Source organism: Anguilla rostrata, chromosome 8, assembly GCF_018555375.3.
Source record: "Anguilla rostrata isolate EN2019 chromosome 8, ASM1855537v3, whole genome shotgun sequence".
NCBI classification, from domain to species: domain Eukaryota; kingdom Metazoa; phylum Chordata; class Actinopteri; order Anguilliformes; family Anguillidae; genus Anguilla; species Anguilla rostrata.
The window spans coordinates 53,642,034-53,663,117 of NC_057940.1; the positions used below are offsets into that span (position 1 = coordinate 53,642,034).

Sequence of the window (21,084 nt, forward strand, 5' to 3'; positions counted from 1 at the left end):
ATAGTCATAGAGCAACTAAAATAAGAGAAATAAAACAAGTTATGTGTTTTCAGTTTTTAATTCAGTGATTGCCACACACAAACACACACACACACACGCCCGCCCGCACACACACACACACAGGGCCATTTCTGATGCCCTAGTGACCTACTACACCCCCCCCCCCCCCACACCCAACAGGAAATAATTAACTATAACAACATGTGAACATGCATCTTCCACCATGCTTCAGTTACAATGCTAACTACCTACAATACATATCTTAAACACAAAACAGTTTTTTGTTAATGAATTCACTGAAATTATTCCAGCTATCCAGTATACAGAGTACTATTAATAAATCAATTAATAAGGCCACATAATCAATACATACCTTTGCCATAGATTTGATCAAATTAATTCCCATCAGAAATTCGTTCCAGAGAGTTTTTAGGGTCATATATTTCAGAAGCAGCATTGATATTGGAGGAAAAAACAGGGACACAACAGGCAATACTTTGTACGTGTTACATCCCAGTGTATTATTTAGAACACAATTATTATTCAGGGATGTTAATGTTTTGGGTTTTTGGCTGGGTATTGCTGGTTATTTGTGTTCCCCTATACAGGTGGAGGTAAACGTGCATCCTTTTGCCGGGTGACCTGACTTGGAGGATGCTGTTGCGAAGGACGCACCGACGACTTTCGCGGAGGAACCGTTTTTGGAGGATGAGTGGTGACGAGGACGCCGGTGGTCGCTCGGAGACCGGACCAGATGCGGCTGTAGCTGGGGACGCCCGGGGACCGTTGCGGAGCAACGCTTAGGAAAGATGCGGGCCTATATAACAGCTGGACGCCGTCATCGCATCAAAGCCGTCTTTTCATCTGCTGCTGAAAGCCACGCCTGCTCCGAGAGTTCTCTCCAACCTTTAAGTTAACAAATGGGTTTAGATTAGTCGCCGTACCCGGCGGTTCAGTACCTGACCAGCAGAGGATGCTAAACATCACGGGATCCCTGCAGTTGGACTTGGTTGAGAGGACCGGCCTCACGGAGGACTTGGACCGCTGTACTGGCTGCCCGGTGAGGCTCTGATAAATAATTTTCTTTTTTAAAACCTCCGCGTGTTGGTTGCGTCTTCATGTAGGTTAGTGGCTGTGGTGGTTAAATGTTACGATCAGTTCCACTCTCTTTGTTATTGCAACATTGTAGGGCTTTCAATTCGTAACAGCACGTTTACCAAGAATTTCTGCACCTTGCGGATTAATGTTAAGTCATCTATCATTCACAAAATATTACCACATCATGAACACAGCAGATAAACGTTAACATTTGGTTGTCCGTCCCCCGAGTTTTTTTTCATGCTCACGTTCGATTTTAGTACTTCAGCTCGCTGGGAAATCGTTACAGGGCACGCAAACTCGTTGAAACTGATCAATCGCTGACAACTAACATTGGTTAGCTAGCTATGCTACGACAGGCAAGTAGCTGATCCATCTAACGCCAGCTAGCTAGTTGATTTTTAGGGGTCCAAGCAGCGAAGCGGATGGAACCCTATTGTATCTGTTAGGATTATTAGGGGTCCAAGCAGCGAAGCTGGTGGAACCCTATTGTATCTGTTAGGACAATTAGGGGTCCAAGCAGCGAAGCTGGTGGAACCCTATTGTATCTGTTAGGATTATTATTATTATTATTATTATTATTATTCTCCGCTAAAAGTGTCTGAGGCTCAGCAACCATAAGTTGTAGACCAACCAAATTTGGTAAGTCTATGACTATGACCTCCCACTACTCAGGCACTACAAATCACCTATGTCGGCCAGATGGTGGCGCTATAACAAAGGGTCATGTTTAAAAGGTCATAACTTCCACACCGTAAGTCAGATCAACACAAAACCTATGTCCGCCATATTGTTTGCCTGCCATTTGGGCTTTTTTATTAGGTGGGGTGCGGAAGAGCTGTAGCTCCACATCCAAAGTGTTACGGCATCTAGTAAACTTCTTTACGGCAAGTGGCTAGAAGACATCCATGGCGACGCAAGTAATCCGACACCGTAGGGTCGAGTTTTTATCAGTGAGGGGAGGGTCTGAACGTCGGGGAAGCAATGGAAGACCGTGCCAGCCAGAGTGCATGCTAGCCTACCAAAAGTTTGTTAGTAAAAGCTTTTTGAGAGGATGAATAATTACTTTTCTTGAGCTTGGATCCATTTGAAGACAGTATCGGGTGAGTTCGTTTAGTCTTTGAATCTGTCATGCTGAGAAATAGCTAAACCATTTTATTGATAGTATTTGAGTTTCTGTGCAAACGCGCGTAAACACGCTGGTGTAATAAAACAATGACGGTAATACATATATAGTCCGCTTCGTTCCGTTGCTACCATAACACACTATCTTGTGTCTACAGCTGCAGTTTCTTGCTGCAATTACTAATATTGAATATAAACAAAAGACGCAATTTATGCTGTAGCCAGTGTCTGAATAAATAGTACGGTACTCTGCGCGCAGGTAGCATGGATGGCGAGTTGGTATTTCGTTTTTTGCTCCTAAAAGTTTGTTAGTAAAAGCTTTTTGAGAGGATGAATGATTACTTTTCTTTGGCGCGGATCCATTTGAAGACAATATCGGGTGAGTTTGTTTAGTCTTTGAATCCGTCATTATGCTGAGAGAAATTGTATTCTGTAGATAAAGATGAACAAGATAAACCCGACATTAGCCCTAAAATATGCCTATAGAGCAAATTGAAAACGCTGCTCACTGAATAACGAAATAAACAAGGCAAGGTTTTTAAAAAATAATACCATGTCATTCTACAGTCAATATCTGGGACTAAACATTGAATAAATATACAATCTTACCATTGGTTTTACGCGTAGAGATGTCCCTTTTGAGACTGAGTGGTCATATATTGTGTTGGACAATGCGTTTGTGAAATATATTTTGTGATGCCTATAGGTATATGATCATGAGGACAAAACCATTTAAAAATCACTGCATAGGGGGCGCACTTGTGCCGATGCTTGGACCCCTCCCAACGCCGCTTGTGGCTTTAATTTTAAATAGAGTTGATGCAATAATATTATCTTGGATTGACAGCGCAAATCAGAGACATACGGTGGCATTGCGGTTCCACAAGAAAATGTTAGGTTAAATATCATAAACTTACTTTAACTTTGAGATGCTCTAGAGAATAACAGCATAGAGGCTGGCTTATGTTTCAGAACCGCGCCCTGCAGACACTCCAAAGGACAAATGATTGAGAAAATTGTTGGTTTATCGGCTGATGTAGATAGATGCATATTACCAAAGAGTATTGAACCTACATAGCTGTAATGATATTGGTTTGTATCAGGTGGACCATATGGCCTAAGGTTTTTTGTTTGTGCAGTAAACATAAATATGTAAGTACTATCTGTCTATTTCCATGAACTTACTGAATCCCATTAAATTTAATCTGAAGGCAAAGCTAAAATAGAACTACAAGAACCCTGGACTAAAGGACACTGGCCTGTTGTACCATGTAAATCAGTTACAAAAAGTAGAAAATTGAGTTTTTTAAACATCAGGCACAGCTGGCATAATACTTATTCACTGTGCAGTGCACTCTGCCACGATGCAATTCCTTTGATGGCTCCTGCTTTTCTTTTGCTCTTTTTGTGGGTTCATGTTTTTCCTCTAGCTAGCTGTGACTCAAAATGAAAGTGAAAGTGTTTCTGACAGAATAAATATGATCATGCCCCTTCTGCCTCTTCTCCAAAGAAAGAAAGAATGCAGGGGGTTATTAATTTATACTTTAAAATGGTAAGCAATTGGTTAAAAAATCATCAGCATATGCGATTATGGCCAATTAGAATACATTTCTTTACCCCGAGGCAGAAGGACACCCCGCCCTGCTCAGGCTATATGAGTAAAGAGTCACAGCAAGACACACCTCCTGGGTCTGCAGACGATCCGACAAACACAGGTGAGAGAGCGGCTTTGTGTGGTTTCTCTTCATTCTTGATGCACGCTGGAGTTTTAGGCTGTTTGGATCTTTGGATCTGTAGTACCGATCGTTTGCTTCACAATGTCAGTGAAGTTAACTTCAAAACAAGCTTATTTATACTCAGTTGTGAGTTTGTCATTTGCATGCATTCGTAGCCGGATGGTATTTGAAGGAGTTTATCTCATGAGGACTGAACCCGCGATTACACGGGTTTCCAAGAGACTACATTTGTACTGTACATCAGAAAACGTCAGTGTTCTTTGTTTCCTCACTTCCTTACGCAGGAGAGGCAGAGGGTGTGTGTGGGGGACCTGCAATACGAACAAGTTACTTTTTTTTTTTGAAAGTTGAGGTATTTTTTGTTGTTTGTTTTCTTCTCATATAGGTATATAAGTGCACGTCCTGCTGTCTTTTAGAATCCTGCCCTTCCCCCCCACTACATTTTAATGATTGCCTGTGTGGCTCTGCTCAGTCTGTAACTGATAAAATCATTGTTTTGAAATGTGAAGGAAAATAAAAAGCAGTATTGTACCTAGATATCTGTAATGATATTGGTTTGTACCCTGAGTACTTAAATGAGGGCTTGAAATGTTTTGTTTGTGGATTAAACATAACAAATGTGTTATCTGTCCATGTCCATCATGTTATTGAAATTCATTGCAATTAAGCTTTAGGCAAAGTTAAAATAGAACCACAAGTACCCTGGACTCATTACTTACAAGAAGATAAAAAGTGCAAGTTTTGTTTAAATTCACCTCACCTGACATTGTGGGTTTTGTTTCATCATACCATCATGAGACAATGTCTGCCTCCCTTCCCTGGTCCTGTCGCACTCCATGTTGTTTTTCTCCTAGCTGTGACTCAAAATATAAGCAGAAGTGTTTTTGACAAAATATGCCCCTAGAGCCTCTTATTAAAGTATATGTGAGGATGTGAGTGTTAATAATTTATTCTTTAAAATGATAGTCAGTTGGTTGACAAACAGGAGATTATGACCAATTAGAACACGTTTCTTAAGACCAGTATAGAAATACATCCAATCGTGCTTAGACCATAAAGGTTAAGAGGCTCAGGAAGATGCCCTTTTTGGGGCTGTAGATGATCTGAGAAACACAGGTGAGAACATGGCTTTGTCCGATTTCTCTTCATTTATTTGCAATTCTTCACCAGATTGTCTGCTTCACAATGTCAGTGAAGATAACATCAAGACAAGCAAATCTACCTTCAGTTTGTAATTTGCATACATTTGTAGCTGGGTGGTTTTTGAAGAATTTTATCTCCTTAGGACTGAACCCACATGCAGTACACAGGTTTCCAAGAGACTACATTTTTACAAGAACACTTCAATTTTCTATGTCAAAATAAATGAATATTTCTCTTTTTCAGGTGCAGAGACAGTCCCTCTTGTGCACATGCAAGCGTGTTTCCTGGTTGGCAAAGATTCGATGATTGTTTTTTTTTCTTTGCTTACAAGAGAACTGGTACCTGAGAACTCAACAATGGAACAATATGACACAAGGTAAGAAGAGCTAACTGCAGCTTACACTGGGAACAAATGGTTTGCATGCAGTAACGGCCTTTTAGGTGTCTTCATTTCCTTGATTGTATTATACCCCTGCAAATATCTTTTTATGATTTGCACCTGGTGGCGTCTATTTAAACCCCTAGCAAACCGAATAGCTTTACTTTAGTGTCACTTGCGTTACACGAAAGCCGGTAACTTTGTCTGTTTGGTAAGAGGTATAGTGTATTGTTCAGTACTAGATCAGTTCTTCTTCTGCGTCCTTTGTTTTACCCGAAGAGTTACTGCGGAACTGAACTTAGAGGTTATTGGATTGTAGGCTCCAATAGGCTACAAAGCACTACTATCCCTTTTCTTTTCTACAACTCTCTAGTGGTTCTTTTGGCAGTCCGCTGTGCGAGGGCTGTTTACTTAAAGTTCTCACGTTAACCAATTTTTTCAGACTTGTTTTGGTTGTTATTTCACAATACTCCATAAGCCTTAGTTTCTTCACCCTGTACTCGGGCCACTAAAGCTTTTTCTTTGGGATAGTCTCCCCTAGGAGTATTGTTTTTCTTTTTGTTTATTTTTCCCCTGTCCCTTTGTCTCTCACGAGATTTAGTGGTTATTCCACCCAGGTGGATATCTTAAAGAGTTCCTGCTCAGTCGCGTTCGGTCTCCGAAATTCCCCACTCCCTCACACATGGAGCCTATCACTCTCACTGAACCTGCCCAGGATAAGTGGGTATAGATAATGGATAGATGGAGTATTGCAGATGGCGGATTTGTTGCTGATTATATTTTTGTCTCTGGTCTAAATAATTTGTTTGAGGGTGTGTGATGGCACAGATCTATGGGGAAGTAGTATTTTAATTATGTGTCATAAATTATTTATTGTACTCTGAATTGCTGTCTGTACTTTTTAAACTGGATTCATGAAGAATATTCACTAAGGCTGAAAATGTTTTTATAATAATAATTTCTTCAATTCTAAGATGCTACAGTGTCTATCTCAACATCCTGGACAAAGTGTTTGTGTGTGCGTGTGTGTTTGTCTAGAAATTACAATAAATACCAAAATGAAAGCACATGTTCTTTTCTCTTATTATTTTAGTTACTCTAGGACAAGACAAGAAGCTACGTCAAACTTGTCAAATGTAATTAAGAACAGCAAACTGATTGTAACAAACCCCATACAAATATACCTGCTGAACACAGTCCAGGAAGATCTGGATGAAGATGGAATGGTCAGGAGATACACATTTGGACAAAAGGACCCTCAAAAAAGGAACAGGACAATCCTGATGGTAGGAGAAACAGGAACAGGAAAGTCTTCACTCATCAATATGATGGTCAACTACATGCTGGGGGTAAAGTGGGAAGACAAGATCAGATTTAAAATCACTCCAAATAAAGATGAAATACCTGTGACTCTATCTGTGACCACTGCGATTACTGCCTATGAGATTTATGGGCTGGAGGAACTGTCTGTTCCTTTTTCCCTCACAGTCATTGATACACCAGGATTTGGAGACACAATAGGTCTGGATAAAGATAAAAACATTGCTCAGAATCTGTACAAATTATTGAAATCTGTAAAGGGTGTTCAACAAATAGATGCAGTTTGCCTTGTGGTAAAGGCATCTGAAAATGTCCTCAGTCCCAGCCAGAAGTACATCTTTGATGCCATCCTGTCCATCTTTGGGAAGAACATAGAGAAAAACCTCCTGACTCTCATCACCTTCTCAGACTGGATGCCACCTCCAGCTCTTAATGCAGTTATGAACTCTGGCATACCTTTCCACAGAGACAAAGGTGGTGAACCTGTTCACTTCCTGTTCAACAACCTTCCTCCTCAGAATTCTTTTGAGAAATACAAAGAAACATATAAAACAGCCTGGGATAATGGAGAAAAGAGCTTGAGTGAGTTCTTTCAGACTTTGGATCGAATGGAAACTCGAAGCTTGAGGATGACTGAATATGTCTTGGGGGACCGTAGAAAACTGGAAGCTTGTATCCAGAACTTGGATAAGCAGATCAAGTTGAGGCACATGCAGCAGAAGGCACTTGTGGACCAACAGAAAACTGTGGAAGAGCACAAAGAGGACATGAGGAAAAATAACAACTTTACATATAAATACAATGTAGTCGTCATGAAGAAAGTCGAAATTAAGAGCAAAGCAACTTGCTGCACCGTGTGTGAGGTAAACTGCCACTATCCAGGATGCTGGTGGGCAACTAACCTACAATGGTGTTCTGTGATGGAGAACAACAAATGTACCGTCTGTCCCAGAAAATGCAGCTACACGGACCACAAAAAAGGCAATGAAATATATGAGGCAGTAAAAGAAGAAAAAACTGGAACTTATGAGGACCTGAAAAAAGATACTGAAGGCAAAATACTCTCAGCGAAGGAAGTGATGTCCAAACTTCAGCAAGAAGTGAAGGACAGTGAGGCTGAAATGAGCAAACTGATCGAGAAGTCTTATAAGTCCATTCTCCAGCTTAGAGACCTTGCTCTGAAGTTTAATTCAGATTCTACTCTTCAGAGTATTCGCAGCCTGATTGAAATTCTGAAGGAGAACAAAGACATGGAGAAGGTGGAAAAACTGCAGAAGATGCTGGAGATGTGAGGAGATTAACAGACACGGGGAAGACGTGTGCTAAGTTGCATGCGCTTCTTCCTTTCAGAATTATATGGTTGAGCAAACAAAGTAAACAAAAGTATATTCAGTCAGGATTATAACTTTACTTATGTCTACCTCTAGTGGTGGAACCTATTGTCTCCATAGAAACTGCTGAAGAGACACTCCCAGGCTCAGCAGAACAATATATGTGGTGTTTGGAGAAGTAATCACAATTAAATCCAGAAAGCAAGTGTTTGACAAGAAGGAAAATAAGACAGTATGCTTGAGTGGTGAAATACTACAACTTGTTTTAGGTTTTTATATTGGATTGGTTTTGAGTTGATTTTACTAACATTTTACTAACTATTTACTTTTTATTATTTAAAAAATTGCATCCATGAATAGCTTTTTTAGAAGTTGATTTAGTGTGTAATGTAGTTTTGGATTTGTGAAATACATGAAGCCCTGTACTCCATTAAATAAAACTGGACAAATAATTTCAAGAATCTTGCAAAAAATTGTATTTGGGAGGAAGAACTGATGGGGTAGTACTTTACTGTTTCCAATCTCTTATACTGTCAGCCTTCATTGCAGGTAAATATACCGATTCCGTCTCATCTTCCAATTCAGGACTCAAGATTTGACCTGTAAACTTGTAACCTTCAGAGACCTCAAGTGGCCATCAGCACGCATTCTAATAAAAAACTTGTCTAAGGCAAATGACATTTATTCTGAAAACATCATGAAACCCTATTGATTTTCTGATCTGAACTGGTTTGTGTAATGGTCTTTTGTTTTTTTAATGTACTATGGAGTGCTTAGTGTTTCCCCAGATCCTATAATCCTGATGTTGCACGAGTAGTCAAGAATTGCGCAGGCCCAGATCCCTAGGTGGAGCTGTGTATAGATTTAAAAAAGCCTTTTGACATGAACTGCTTTGGTGGGAGGGGGAAAATATATATGCTCTGCTTTAGCTAGTGATAAAAACCATTGTTTTCTCAATTAATATAGTTATGAATATAACCAATCTTTTACTTAATCCATTTTTTTTAGCCATTTACTGTTTAATTTGCTTACATAGGACTGTACGTGATGTATATTGCTGAAATTGTGCAACATGAGAATACCTTTCTTCATATCTGGACAATGAATAACAGGACCAATGGCCCACGGGGAGGTTGATGCAGCTGATGTTCTGGAACCAGAAGAATCAAACTGATACTCCTCATTGGCTGTTGTTTTCAAAGTGAATCTAATTGTAAAATGTAGAAGTGGAAACAAGGGGTTTGGGTGCCATCTTGGTCACCCTCCTTTGGTATAATCTCACTGATTCTATCCTTTCTGAAGCTCTTCCCATCTTCACTGTAGATGTAACATCCCTCTCATTCTGACTGATGTTCCAGTTAGATCAGGGCTCCTACAAGAAGCACTGAACTTCACCTTGTGCTGAAAATGTCAAATGCACTATGGTGTAATGTTCTGCGTTTTGTGAAACCCATACGTTTGTGAAGATCTATGCATGAAATAAAGGGTTCAGCTAAGATTTGTGTGCATTTTCTTTATTTGACTGAGTGCTCATGTGTTCTTTATCCTGAAGCCATTGTGTAATATCCTCCCACATTGACGGTCATGCCATACTGACCAGCACCTTAAATATTCCTGCTGTTACTTTACTTTGACCTTCTAGGTTTCCTTTACAAAATGGCCAAATAGTCAGAAACTCCAAATCCCAATTCTTTGAAGAACTTCTTTTCCCACTGAAGAAAACACCTTGCTGATAATATACGCAGTAGCCATTCTTCATATGAACGTGTAAACTCCAGGTAAACCACACTCCCTTCGGTGTTTGCAATGGCATGCCGAGTACACAAACAGTGACGTTTTCAGATTGAGCCTGGCTGCCAAGTATGAACCCAGCTACTGACTCCTCCCTTTCAACTGATCCATCATCTGTTCCTTCCTCTCCTTTGCTATGGTTTTTTTTTTTGTTTTTCACAAGACCAAAACTCTTCCTCCAGGAGAAATAAAACCGTAATATTCGGGAAATGACCGATTCATGTGTTACCTCCTACAAATAAGACCGGAGTCTTGAGTAAAAGAGAAAAAAACAGGTCCTTTTTACTTATACCGGTTTCATATGTTATGGAAGGAAATAGAAAAAATAAAGCTAGTATTTCCCCAATTCATTAAAATGTTTTGCAATAACATACGACATTTAACATTTCCCCCGATTACTGGTAACAGACTACCAAGCTTGCTTGTGCTTTAGCCTACTCGGTTTTCTGACGGCTTAGAGAAGAGAATATATATCTGAATCACACTTCAATAAGGCACACTGCAATTGGCATCAAAAATCACAATGCACACTTCACAGAGCAAAGTGTGTGAAAATAGTTAAAGCCAAACCAAACGCATTAGTTAGAGGGAGCGTAAAGCAAACCAACAGCATGCAGATAGGCAAGCAAGCTCAAGCACAGCTGGGTTAGCTGACCAAGCGAGAGCGGGGAGATCGGGTTTGACGTGAAAACAACAAACAGATAAACAAAAAAGAAATGCTCAAGCTAGCTAACCAGCTCCGCGCACTACTTATCAAAATAAGGCCATATACTATGAGCGGAAGCATGCTCACTCGCGGTAGCTGGCTAGCTAATTTGCAACATACAAACTAACAAAACAGAAGGAAGGAACGGCGGTCTATTCAAGCATCCGCCACTTACTCAAAATAAACCTTCAAGCAAAACAAACATGCTGCTCGAACAACTACATGCACAGAAAGCATTTACACCTAAAACAAAAAGCTACCAATCAGTGGCGGCTGGCGATAAATTTTTTTGGGGGCGGCCCAGTTTTTGGGGGGACAAACAAACTGAAGCAGCACTTCATAGCTCAGCACAAATATAAAAAATAAATAAATCTAAAACACCACAACATACTGTAATGTTGCCTAAACACTGGCCAGTAGCACTACTTGAACATATTTTGCCCTCCTTAATAATATAAAATATGTAGGTAGAGATGACAAAATGCCCATTTCACCTACATCACCTAAAGTTACCAACAGGCAACAGCTCAATTTCTAAATATGGAACTACTAAAGTCATATTAACTGCATAATCACATCAGCAGCAGCAGGGATAGCACATTAGCAGCAGCAGCAGCAGCAGCACATTAGTAGCAGCAGCAGCAGCAGCAGCAGGGATAGCACATTAGTAGCAGCAGCAGCAGCAGCAGGGATAGCACATTAGTAGCAGCAGCAGCAGCAGCAGGGATAGCACATTAGTAGCAGCAGCAGCAGGGATAGCACATTAGTAGCAACAACAGCAGCAGCAGGGATAGCACATTAGTAGCAGCAGCAGCAGCAGCAGGGATAGCACATTAGTATTAGTAGCAGCAGCAGCAGCAGCAGCATGGATAGCACATTAGTAGCAGCAGCAGCAGCAGCAGCAGCAGGGATAGCACATTAGTAGCAGCAGCAGCAGCAGCAGGGATAGCACATTAGTAGCAGCAGCAGCAGCAGCAGGGATAGCACATTAGTATTAGTAGCAGCAGCAGCAGCAGGGATAGCACATTAGTATTAGTAGCAGCAGCAGGGATAGCACATTATTAGCAGCAGCAGCAGCAGCAGGGATAGCACATTAGCAGCAGCAGCAGCAGCAGGGATAGCACATTAGCAGCAGCACCAGCAGTAGGGATAGCACATTAGCAGCAGCAGCAGGGATAGCACATTAGCAGCAGCAGCAGCAGGGATAGGAAGGCCGCCTTTGAAGGAAAGGTGGCTACAATCCGGAACTCCTTCACCCATCCAGTGAGCCCCCCAACCCCCCAGGACAACCCCACAGCCACACTGACCTCCTTTGAAATGCTGGAGGACTCCGATGTATTACAACTCATCACCTCTCATCGCGCAACCACCTGTCCACTTGACCCCATCCCATCTAAAGTTCTCCAATCTATCTCCAGCGAGCTCCTTCCCTATCTGTCTTCCATTGTTAATTCCTCTCTCTCCTCTGGTCATGTTCCCTCTGTTTTTAAGATGGCTCGTGTTACCCCACTACTCAAAAAACCCACCTTAGACCCCTCCGATGTAGCAAATTATCGACCCGTATCCCTTCTACCCTTTCTGTCCAAAACCCTTGAACGAGCAGTTCTTAAACAATTAACCTCTTTTCTCCATCAGAACAACCTGCTAGACCCTCACCAGTCTGGCTTCCAATCTGGGCACTCAACAGAGACTGCACTCCTAGCTGTGACGGAGGCACTTGCCACTGCAAGAGCCTCACGCCTTTCCTCTGTCCTGATCCTTCTTGACCTGTCTGCAGCTTTTGACACGGTCAACCATAAAATACTCCTCTCCACCTTGGCTGGGATGGGAATTGCCGGGACTGCCCTGTCTTGGTTTGCTTCCTATCTTGCAGATAGGACCTACCAGGTCACCTGGAAGGGGTCTGCCTCTGCTTCTCATCCACTTGTTACGGGAGTGCCGCAGGGATCTGTACTGGGTCCTCTGCTGTTCTCCTTATACACCAGATCTCTTGGTTCAGTCATTAATTCACATGGTTTTTCCTATCATTGTTATGCAGATGACACACAACTCTTCTTTTCTTTCCCCCCCTCGGCCACACAGGTCAATGATAAGATCTCTTCCTGCCTGGCTGACATCTCCACCTGGATGGCCAGCCACCATCTGAAGCTCAACCTCAACAAAACTGAGCTGCTCTTCTTCCCGTACAAGACCTCCTTGCTTCGTGAACTCTCAATCACGGTTGATGGCACCACAGTGACTGCCTCTCACTCTGCCAAGAGCTTGGGGGTGGTCCTGGATGACCAACTGGACCTCAAGGAGCACATCAAGGCAACACCACGGTCCTGCAGATTCCTTCTGTACAACATCAGGAGGATTCGACCATACCTGACGACGCACTCCACCCAGCTGCTCGTCCAGGCTACGGTGACCTCTCGCCTTGATTACTGCAACTCTCTCCTTGCAAACCTGCCAGCTTGTGCCATACAGCCACTACAGATGATTCAGAATGCCACTGCCCGGCTCATCTACAACCTCCCCAAATTCTCCCACGTCACTCCTCTGCTGCGATCACTTCACTGGCTACCGGTCGCTGCCAGGATCCGATTCAAAGCCCTGACCCTTGCCTATACTGCCGCCAACAGGACAGCCCCCATCTACTTGCAGGACATGACTCAATTCTATGTGCCTGCTCGACCACTCCGCTCTGCGGCAGCAGGGCGTCTTGTAACCCCTCCCACCCGCCCAAAGGGATCACGGAGCTTCTCCACCCTAGCTCCCCAGTGGTGGAACGAACTCCCCGTCCCTCTCCGAACCTCCCCTTCACTATCCATCTTCCGCCGCGGCCTGAAGACTCATCTCTTCAGACTATACCTAGAATAACCACCACCATGCTGTGTGTATATATATATATTTTTTTTTAATTAAAAAAAAAAACCTTTTTCTTGTCACTTGTTACATGTTGCCCCATCCCTGCACTTCTTGGTAAATTGTATTTGTCCTAATACTGTAGCTTATTCTTCTGCCTAGTTTGGCTTTGCAGATGTTAGACCAGGATAGTGTTCATTGTTCTCGGCTAGAAATAGCTGTACAAAATAAGTAATTGTACCTTACTGAACCCGTGTTCAGCAGTTGTCTACGATCATGAAAATGCACTTCTTGTACGTCGCTTTGGATAAAAGCGTCTGCCAAATGAATGTAATGTAATGTAAATGTAATGGATAGCACATTAGCAGCAGCAGCAGCAGCAGGGATAGCACATTAGCAGCAGCAGCAGCAGGGATAGCACATTAGCAGCAGCAGCAGCAGGGATAGCACATTAGCAGCAGCAGCAGGGATAGCACATTAGCAGCAGCAGCAGGGATAGCACATTAGCAGGAGCAGCAGGGTTAGCACATTAGCAGGAGCAGCAGGGTTAGCACATTAGCAGGAGCAGCAGGGATAGCACATTAGCAGGAGCAGCAGGGTTAGCACATTAGCAGCAGCAGCAGGGTTAGCACATTAGCAGGAGCAGCAGGGATAGCACATTAGCAGCAGCAGCAGGGTTAGCACATTAGCAGGAGCAGCAGGGATAGCACATTAGCAGCAGCAGGGTTAGCACATTAGCAGGAGCAGCAGGGTTAGCACATTAGCAGGAGCAGCAGGGATAGCGCATTAGCAACAGCAGCAGGAATAGTATATCAGCAGCAGCAAGAGTACAGCAGCAGAATGGCAGAATGAGAACGGTATAACAGGTAAGGTTGGTGATTTAAAGAGCTCTCCCATTAAGGCATAAGTATCATTGTGGTATAGCTCCAATTAGGATAAACATATCTACACACCAACATGAATAGCTCCCCTAGAATCTATTGAGTTAATGCAACATTTTGTTTGTTTTGGCTTGGAAGGTTTCTCAAAAATATTTATTTAATCATATTTTGTTTTTTCTTTCTTTACTGATGCTGGCTTCTTGAAGTTTAAGCTGTATCTTTAAGGAAAAGGAATATTGTCAGGATGCGAGGGGGGTTAGGACCCAAACGCAGAGGGGAAAAACTCAAAACTCCCAAATGGTAACTGAAACAAAAGGGAACAAAATGCCTCACAGGGCAACTCTCAACAAACAAAGGAAAACTTCAAAAAACAAAGAAACAAATCAAACCAAGAATCAAAAAAACCTGTAACAAGGGAACATGGGCAGAACCAAGGCTAGACGCACACACTAACAACAACCAACAAGGATCCAGCACCTGAGTCCAGGAGACGGGAACTTAAATAGACAGACACTGACGAGACACAGGAGGGCACCATGAACAATCAGGCCACGGAAAGGGAAGGGAAAACGAGACAGCCAGAAAACAATGATTGGACAATTGAAAACAATCATACAATTAAACAGGGGGAGCAGGACACAGAACAGAAGTTCCGCCATCTGGCGGCCCAACAAGGAAAACACAGACAGGAACACAGTACCATGACAAATATTAATATTTGATTTTATATATATATATATATAGCTGTTTTTTTAGATAAAGCACAATTTACTTTTAGTTTTGATGCTTAAGTACACATACTGCCCAGATGATTTCAGACTTTCAGAATTGTACATATAGTCTGTGTACCTCTGCATGTAACCCAGCTGAATTTTAAAAAATCCACCTCAAACACACTCAACCCAGTCACATTTTTCACTTCAAATTCACTGAATTATTTCAGTGCACTTTGACACAATGGAATAATTTTGTCAGCATATCAATTAAATTGGCCTGTTTCTTTGGTCATGCTCTTGGATTGATTAACTCTGGGGACCACCTAAGCTGGTCAGTTTAAGAAGAGCTCAAAAACAGAGCGAGGATTTAATTAAGGGTTTTTCCCATTTTTACCTTGTTCTCATTCTGACAACTCACAGTCGAAAAACAGAAATGAATCTTGTTAGGTCCTTTACAAGCTGGTATTGTGGTTTGTGTTCCATCGTACCATCATGCGACGTCAGCCTCCCTTCACGTGTCCTGTCACACTGTCTCTATGCTGCCTTTGCACTGCTGGGGATTTTCAGATCCTCTGGTGACTTCTGCTTTTTCTCTTTTTGTGTTCATGTTGTTTTTCCTCTGGCTGTGACTCAAAATAAAAGTGAAAGTGTTTTTGACAGAAAAAAGTCAGCCCCCTTATGACTTTTTTTCAATAGGCGTGAGAGAATGCCAGTGCTATTACTTTATGCTTTAAAACCGTTTGCAGTTGGTTAAAAAAACACCAGCATGTGTGATTATGGCCAATTAGAAGACATTCCTTTACACCAGGGTGGAAAAACATCCCACCCTGCTTAGTCTATAAAAGTTAAGAGGCACAGGAAGACACACCTCTTAGGACTGACAAACACAGGTGAGAACATGGCTTTGTATGATTTCTCTTCATTGAGTTTTATGCTGCTGGAACCTCATTTATGATTATACTTCACTGGATCTATGTCACTGATTGGATGAATCACAATGTCAGTGAAGTTAACTTCAAGACAACCTCATTTATACTGTTGTGAATTTCTATTTTGCATAGATTTATAGCTGGGTGGTTTTTGAGATAGTTGATTTCTTTAAGATTGAACCCACGTTTAGGACACAGGTTTCCAAGTGACTCCATTTGTACACCAGAACACTTCAATGTTCTTTGCCTTCTTGCCTTGCTTCTTTTCGTCGGAGAAGAAGATGACTGGATTTCCTGTCTGAGAGAATTGCACATAAGCAGAGGAAGCTTCTTCTGCTTTCAGTGTGTATCAGTGGGGTCAAAAGAAATGAATATTCCTTGATCTCTTTTTCAGGTACAAAGAAGGTCTCTCTCGTGCACATGCATGTGTGTTTCCTGGTCGGGAAACATTCCACATTTGTTTTCTTTCTGTGATTATAAGAGGACTAGTACCTGAGAATTCAACAATGGCACAATCTCACACAAGGTAAAGATATCTAACTGTAGACAACATATACAGTTTGCATGCAGCAGTTGGTTACTGTAATATTGGTATTTTTGTGCAGTGCAGATGGCAGATTTGTTGTGCAGATGCCATTTTTGTCTCTGGTCTGAATCATTTGTTTGAGGGTGTAGGTTGGCATAAATGTATGGCAAGTAGTGTTTCAATTATTCGCCCTCAATTATTTGTTTACTGTATTCTGTTATTTTTTCAGTTTCAAGATGATACTGTATTTGTCTCAGTGTCCTGGAAAATGTGTGTGTGTGTGAGTGTGTGTGCGTGTGTGTGTGGTAATAACTATGAATAAAGAAAAACACATACGTTGTTTCATTTCTCTTAATCTTTTAGTTGCACTACAACAAGAGAAGAAGCTACATCTAAGTGGTCACATGTAATTAAGAACAGTGTACAGACAGCAACAGAACCCATAAGAATATACCAGCTGAACACAGTCCAGGAAGATCTGAATAATGAAGGAATGGTTAGAATATGCACATTTGGACAAAAGGACTCCCAAAAAATGAACAGGACAATCCTGATCGTAGGAGAAACAGGAACAGGAAAGTCTTCACTCATCAATATGATGGTCAACTACATGTTGGGGGTAAAGTGGGAAGACAAGATCAGGTTTGAAATCATCCCGGTTGAAGGTGAAAGTGACCAAACTGAATCTCAGACCACTGTGATTACTGCCTATGAGATTTTTGGGCTGGAGGAACTGTCTGTTCCTTTTTCCCTCACAGTCATTGATACACCAGGATATGGAGACACAAGAGGTCTGGATGAAGATAAAAACATTGCTCAGAATCTATACACATTATTTAAAACTGTAAGTGGTGTTCAACAAATAGATGCAGTTTGCCTTGTGGTAAAGGCATCTGAAAATCGCCTCAGTCCCAGCCAGAAGTACATCTTTAATGCCATCCTGTCCATCTTTGGGAAGAACATGGAGAAAAACCTCCTGACTCTCATCACCTTCTCAGACTGGACTCCACCTCCAGCTCTTAATGCAGTTATTAAGTCTGGCGTACCTTTCCGCAGAGACGAAGATAATGAACTTGTTCACTTCCTGTTCAACAACAACCTTTCTCTTCAGAATTACCAGAAGAAATATGAAAAATCATTAAAATTAAACTGGGATAGCGGAATTGGGAGCATGATGGAGTTCTTTAATACTTTGAATCAAATGGAAACTCAAAGCTTGAGGATGACTGAAAATGTCTTGAAAGAACACCGAAGACTGGAAGCTTGTATCCAGAGCTTGGATGAGCAGATCGAGGTGAGGCACATGAAGCAGAAGGCACTTGAGGACAAACAGAAAACTCTGGAAGAGCACAAAATGGACATGAGGAAAAATAACAACTTTACATATAAATACAATGTGGTCGTCATGAAGAAGGTCAAAGTTAAGAGCAAAGCAACTTGCTGCACCGTGTGTAAGGTAAACTGCCACTATCCAGGATGCTGGTGGGTAAAGGACCTACGATGGTGTTCTGTGATGGAGGACAACCAATGTACCGCCTGTCCCGGAAAATGCAGCTACACGGACCACAAAAAAGACTATGAAATATATGAGGCAGTAAAAGAAGAAAAAACTGGAACTTTTGAGGACCTGAAAAAAGATACTGAAGGCAAAATACGCTCAGCGAAGGAAGTGATGTCCACAATTCAGCAAGAAGTGAAGGACGGTGAGGCTGAAATGAGCAAACTGATCGAGGGGTCTTATAAGTCCATTATCCAGCTTAGACAGCATGCTCTGAAGTTTAATTCAGATTCTACTCTTCAGAGTATTCGCAGCCTGATTGAAATTCTGAAGGAGAACAAAGACATGGAGAAGGTGGAAGAACTGCAGAAGATGCTGGAGATGTGAGGAGATTAACAGACCCGGGGAAGACGTGTGCTAAGTTGCATGCGCTTCTGCCTTTCAGAGTTGCATGGTCAGAATTATATGGTTGAGCAAACAAAGTAAACAAAGGTATATTCAGTCAGGATTATAACTTTACTTATGTCTACCTCTAGTGGTGGAACCTATTGTCTCCATAGAAACTGCTGAAGAGACACTCCCAGGCTCAGCAGAACAATATAGCCGCGTTTCCACCGAAATTACCCGGAACTTTCAGTCCCAGGAACTACTTTACCAGGAACTAAAAGGTTCCTTCAGCCAATGGTTGTCTGCGTTTCCACCGGGGTCTAAAGTACCGCGAAGATTAGGCAAATTAGCCCACTGACGTTGTCGTCGGTCCATCTGTCATATGATTTCTTCTGTAACCCCATACTACCACCGAAGTAGCCTACATTATTTTCTAATAACCGGGACAGCCCGGAGGGGTTTATTCCACTTATATACAACGGGTTACCAACAATGACTATATATGGTTACTTTTGTATTTATTGATTTTCATATATCCTCTCAAACACATTCATTAACAGCAGAAAACATGCACACGTTGTAAACAATTAGCTGTTTTATTACTTTCTCGTCGTCAATTCCATATAGGCTAATCGCAAAATGACAAGAATAGAACGAAAACTCGGACTTGCGTGAAAATGTAAATTAGTAGTGGTACAGCCACCGTTTGCTTTCCTTCGAAGTTACTGCTAGCCGAGCAGCGAAGTGTGCCCTCCAGATGCGAACCATGCACCATAAATGAGTCCATAGTCTTCCTGGTCTTTTCGTGGAATTGAAAAATGGCAGTAAAATTGAGTAAAATTACGGCAGTCTGAAAAAGCTAAAGGGAAGATTACTAGAATTAACCTGTTATTTTACCCGGATAAAAAGTGCGGAAGGTGATTTCCAGTTTGCTTGTACTGTATCACCAATGTTAATTATGCAGAACTACCGCATACCTCACATAACTGTATCAAACGTTTTGAGTCAATTACAACGGGCTAACAAAGAAAATCCGGAAGAAAATATTCAGCAACCGAATTAATCCGTTTGAATGTTTTGGTAGCCTACGTAATATGCTGTCCCAGCACGAATGCTTAGCATTTTATAAAACGAATACTAAAGCAAGAAAAGAACAGAAGAGCACACGTTATAATTCCAAGACGTTGATAGGCTATAACCAAAAGTAGGCTACTGCGCCGCATAACATACAAGTTTGATTTGAAGTTATTATGAAAATAAATTGGTTTGCCGCTGCATATTTTCAAACATGGCGGGTAATGGCGGAAAATAAATACAACACAAACGCTACGAGTACTCGACCAATCAGAAATGTTCAGCGCTGCAAGCTCCACCCAAAAGGTTCCTGTACTTTCGGAAAGTACTACCCCCCGAGCAGGAACGTTTTGGGGGGTAAAACAAAGCCCCCAGAACTAAATTTAGACCCTAGTTCCTGCGGTGGAAACGCACTGAGTTCCTCAAAAGGTTCCTAGTTCCGGGGTATAGTTCCTGCGGTGGAAACGCGGCTTAAATGAGGTGTTCTGAGAAGTAATCACAATTAAATCCAGAAAGCAAGTGTTTGACAAGAAGGAAAATATGACAGTATGCTTGAGTGGTAAAATACTACAACTTGTTTTAGTTTTTTATATTGGATTGGTTTTGAGTTGATTTTTATTTACTAACTGGTGTGTTTTATTATTTAAAAAATTGCATCCATGAATAGCTTTTTTAGAAGTTGATTTAGTGTGTAATGTAGTTTTGGATTTGTGAAATACATGAAGCCCTGTACTCCATTAACTCCATAACTTTGTTTACTTTTTTTGAAATCCAGTTCTCCTCTGTTTATTGCTTTTAAGGCCAGTTCAGATCAAAACTATGAGGGCAGATCAGACTAGATTCGTTTTTTAACATCATAGAAAGGGTGTGAAGTTAAATCAATTTACTGTTTCCATAGCAACCAGTTAATTGATTGACCGATTCCGTCTCATCTTCCAATTCAGGACTCAAGATTTGACTTGTAAACTTGTAACCTTCAGAGACCTCAAGTGGCCATCAGCACGAATTCTAATAAAAAACTTGTCTAAGGCAAATGACATTTATTCTGAAAACATCATGAAACCCTATTGATTTTCTGATCTGAACTGGTTTGTGTAATGGTCTTTTGTTTTTTTAATGTACTATGGAGTGCTTAGTGTTTCCCCAGATCCTATAATCCTGATGTTGCACGAGTAGTCAAGAATTGCGCAGGCCCAGATCCCTAGGTGGAGCTGTGTATAGATTTAAAAAAGCCTTTTGACATGAACTGCTTTGGTGGGAGGGGGAAAATATATATGCTCTGCTTTAGCTAGTGATAAAAACCATTGTTTTCTCAATGAATATAGTTATTGAATATAACCAATCTTTTTTTTAATCCCTTTTTTTAGCCATTTACTGTTTAATTTGCTTACATAGGACTGTACGTGATGTATATTGCTGAAATTGTGCAACATGAGAATACCTTTCTTCATATCTGGACAATGAATAACAGGACCAATGGACCACGGGGAGGTTGATGCAGCTGATGTTCTGGAACCAGAAGAATCAAACTGAAAACAACAGCCAATGAGGAGTATCAAACTGAATCTAATTGTAAAATGTAGAAGTGGAAACAAGG

At 41.4% G+C, this 21,084-nt stretch overlaps 2 protein-coding genes across 4 annotated transcripts in view; both read left to right on the forward strand.

Annotated features, from left to right (window-relative positions):
* Positions 1–8,425, forward strand: part of LOC135262062 (uncharacterized) — a 51,732-nt gene extending 43,307 nt beyond the window's left edge. The window contains exons 1-3 of one of the 2 annotated variants that reach the window (XM_064348868.1): positions 3,851–3,938; positions 5,346–5,478; positions 6,575–8,425. In XM_064348868.1, coding sequence (XP_064204938.1) covers positions 3,878–3,938; positions 5,346–5,478; positions 6,575–8,093 — 1,713 coding nt within the window. In that variant the 5' untranslated portion in view covers positions 3,851–3,877 and the 3' untranslated portion in view covers positions 8,094–8,425. Of the gene's footprint in view, positions 1–3,850; positions 3,939–5,345; positions 5,479–6,574 lie in introns of those variants that run through there. The other variant, XM_064348869.1, reaches the window with a different exon arrangement.
* Positions 8,426–15,712: 7,287 nt separating this feature from the next.
* LOC135262065 (uncharacterized) lies at positions 15,713–18,628 on the forward strand. Of its 2 annotated transcripts, XM_064348875.1 has the most exons (3): positions 15,713–15,963; positions 16,397–16,528; positions 16,892–18,628. In XM_064348875.1, exons 2-3 carry the CDS (start codon positions 16,509–16,511, stop codon positions 18,411–18,413), a joined length of 1,542 nt encoding a protein of 513 aa, XP_064204945.1. In that variant the 5' UTR covers positions 15,713–15,963; positions 16,397–16,508; the 3' UTR covers positions 18,414–18,628. The 2 variants fall into 2 exon arrangements, with proteins under 2 accessions (XP_064204945.1, XP_064204946.1); XM_064348876.1 differs by lacking the exon at positions 15,713–15,963 and having other exon boundaries at positions 15,982–16,528.
* The last annotated feature ends 2,456 nt before the right edge of the window (positions 18,629–21,084 follow it).

Excerpts from the sequence above, each read along its gene's own strand:
- LOC135262065 (XM_064348875.1), top strand. The coding sequence starts at position 16,509 with ATGGCACAATCTCACACAAG. Across the intron at positions 16,529-16,891 it reads ATGGCACAATCTCACACAAG|TTGCACTACAACAAGAGAAG; the intron begins GTAAAGATATCT and ends TTAATCTTTTAG.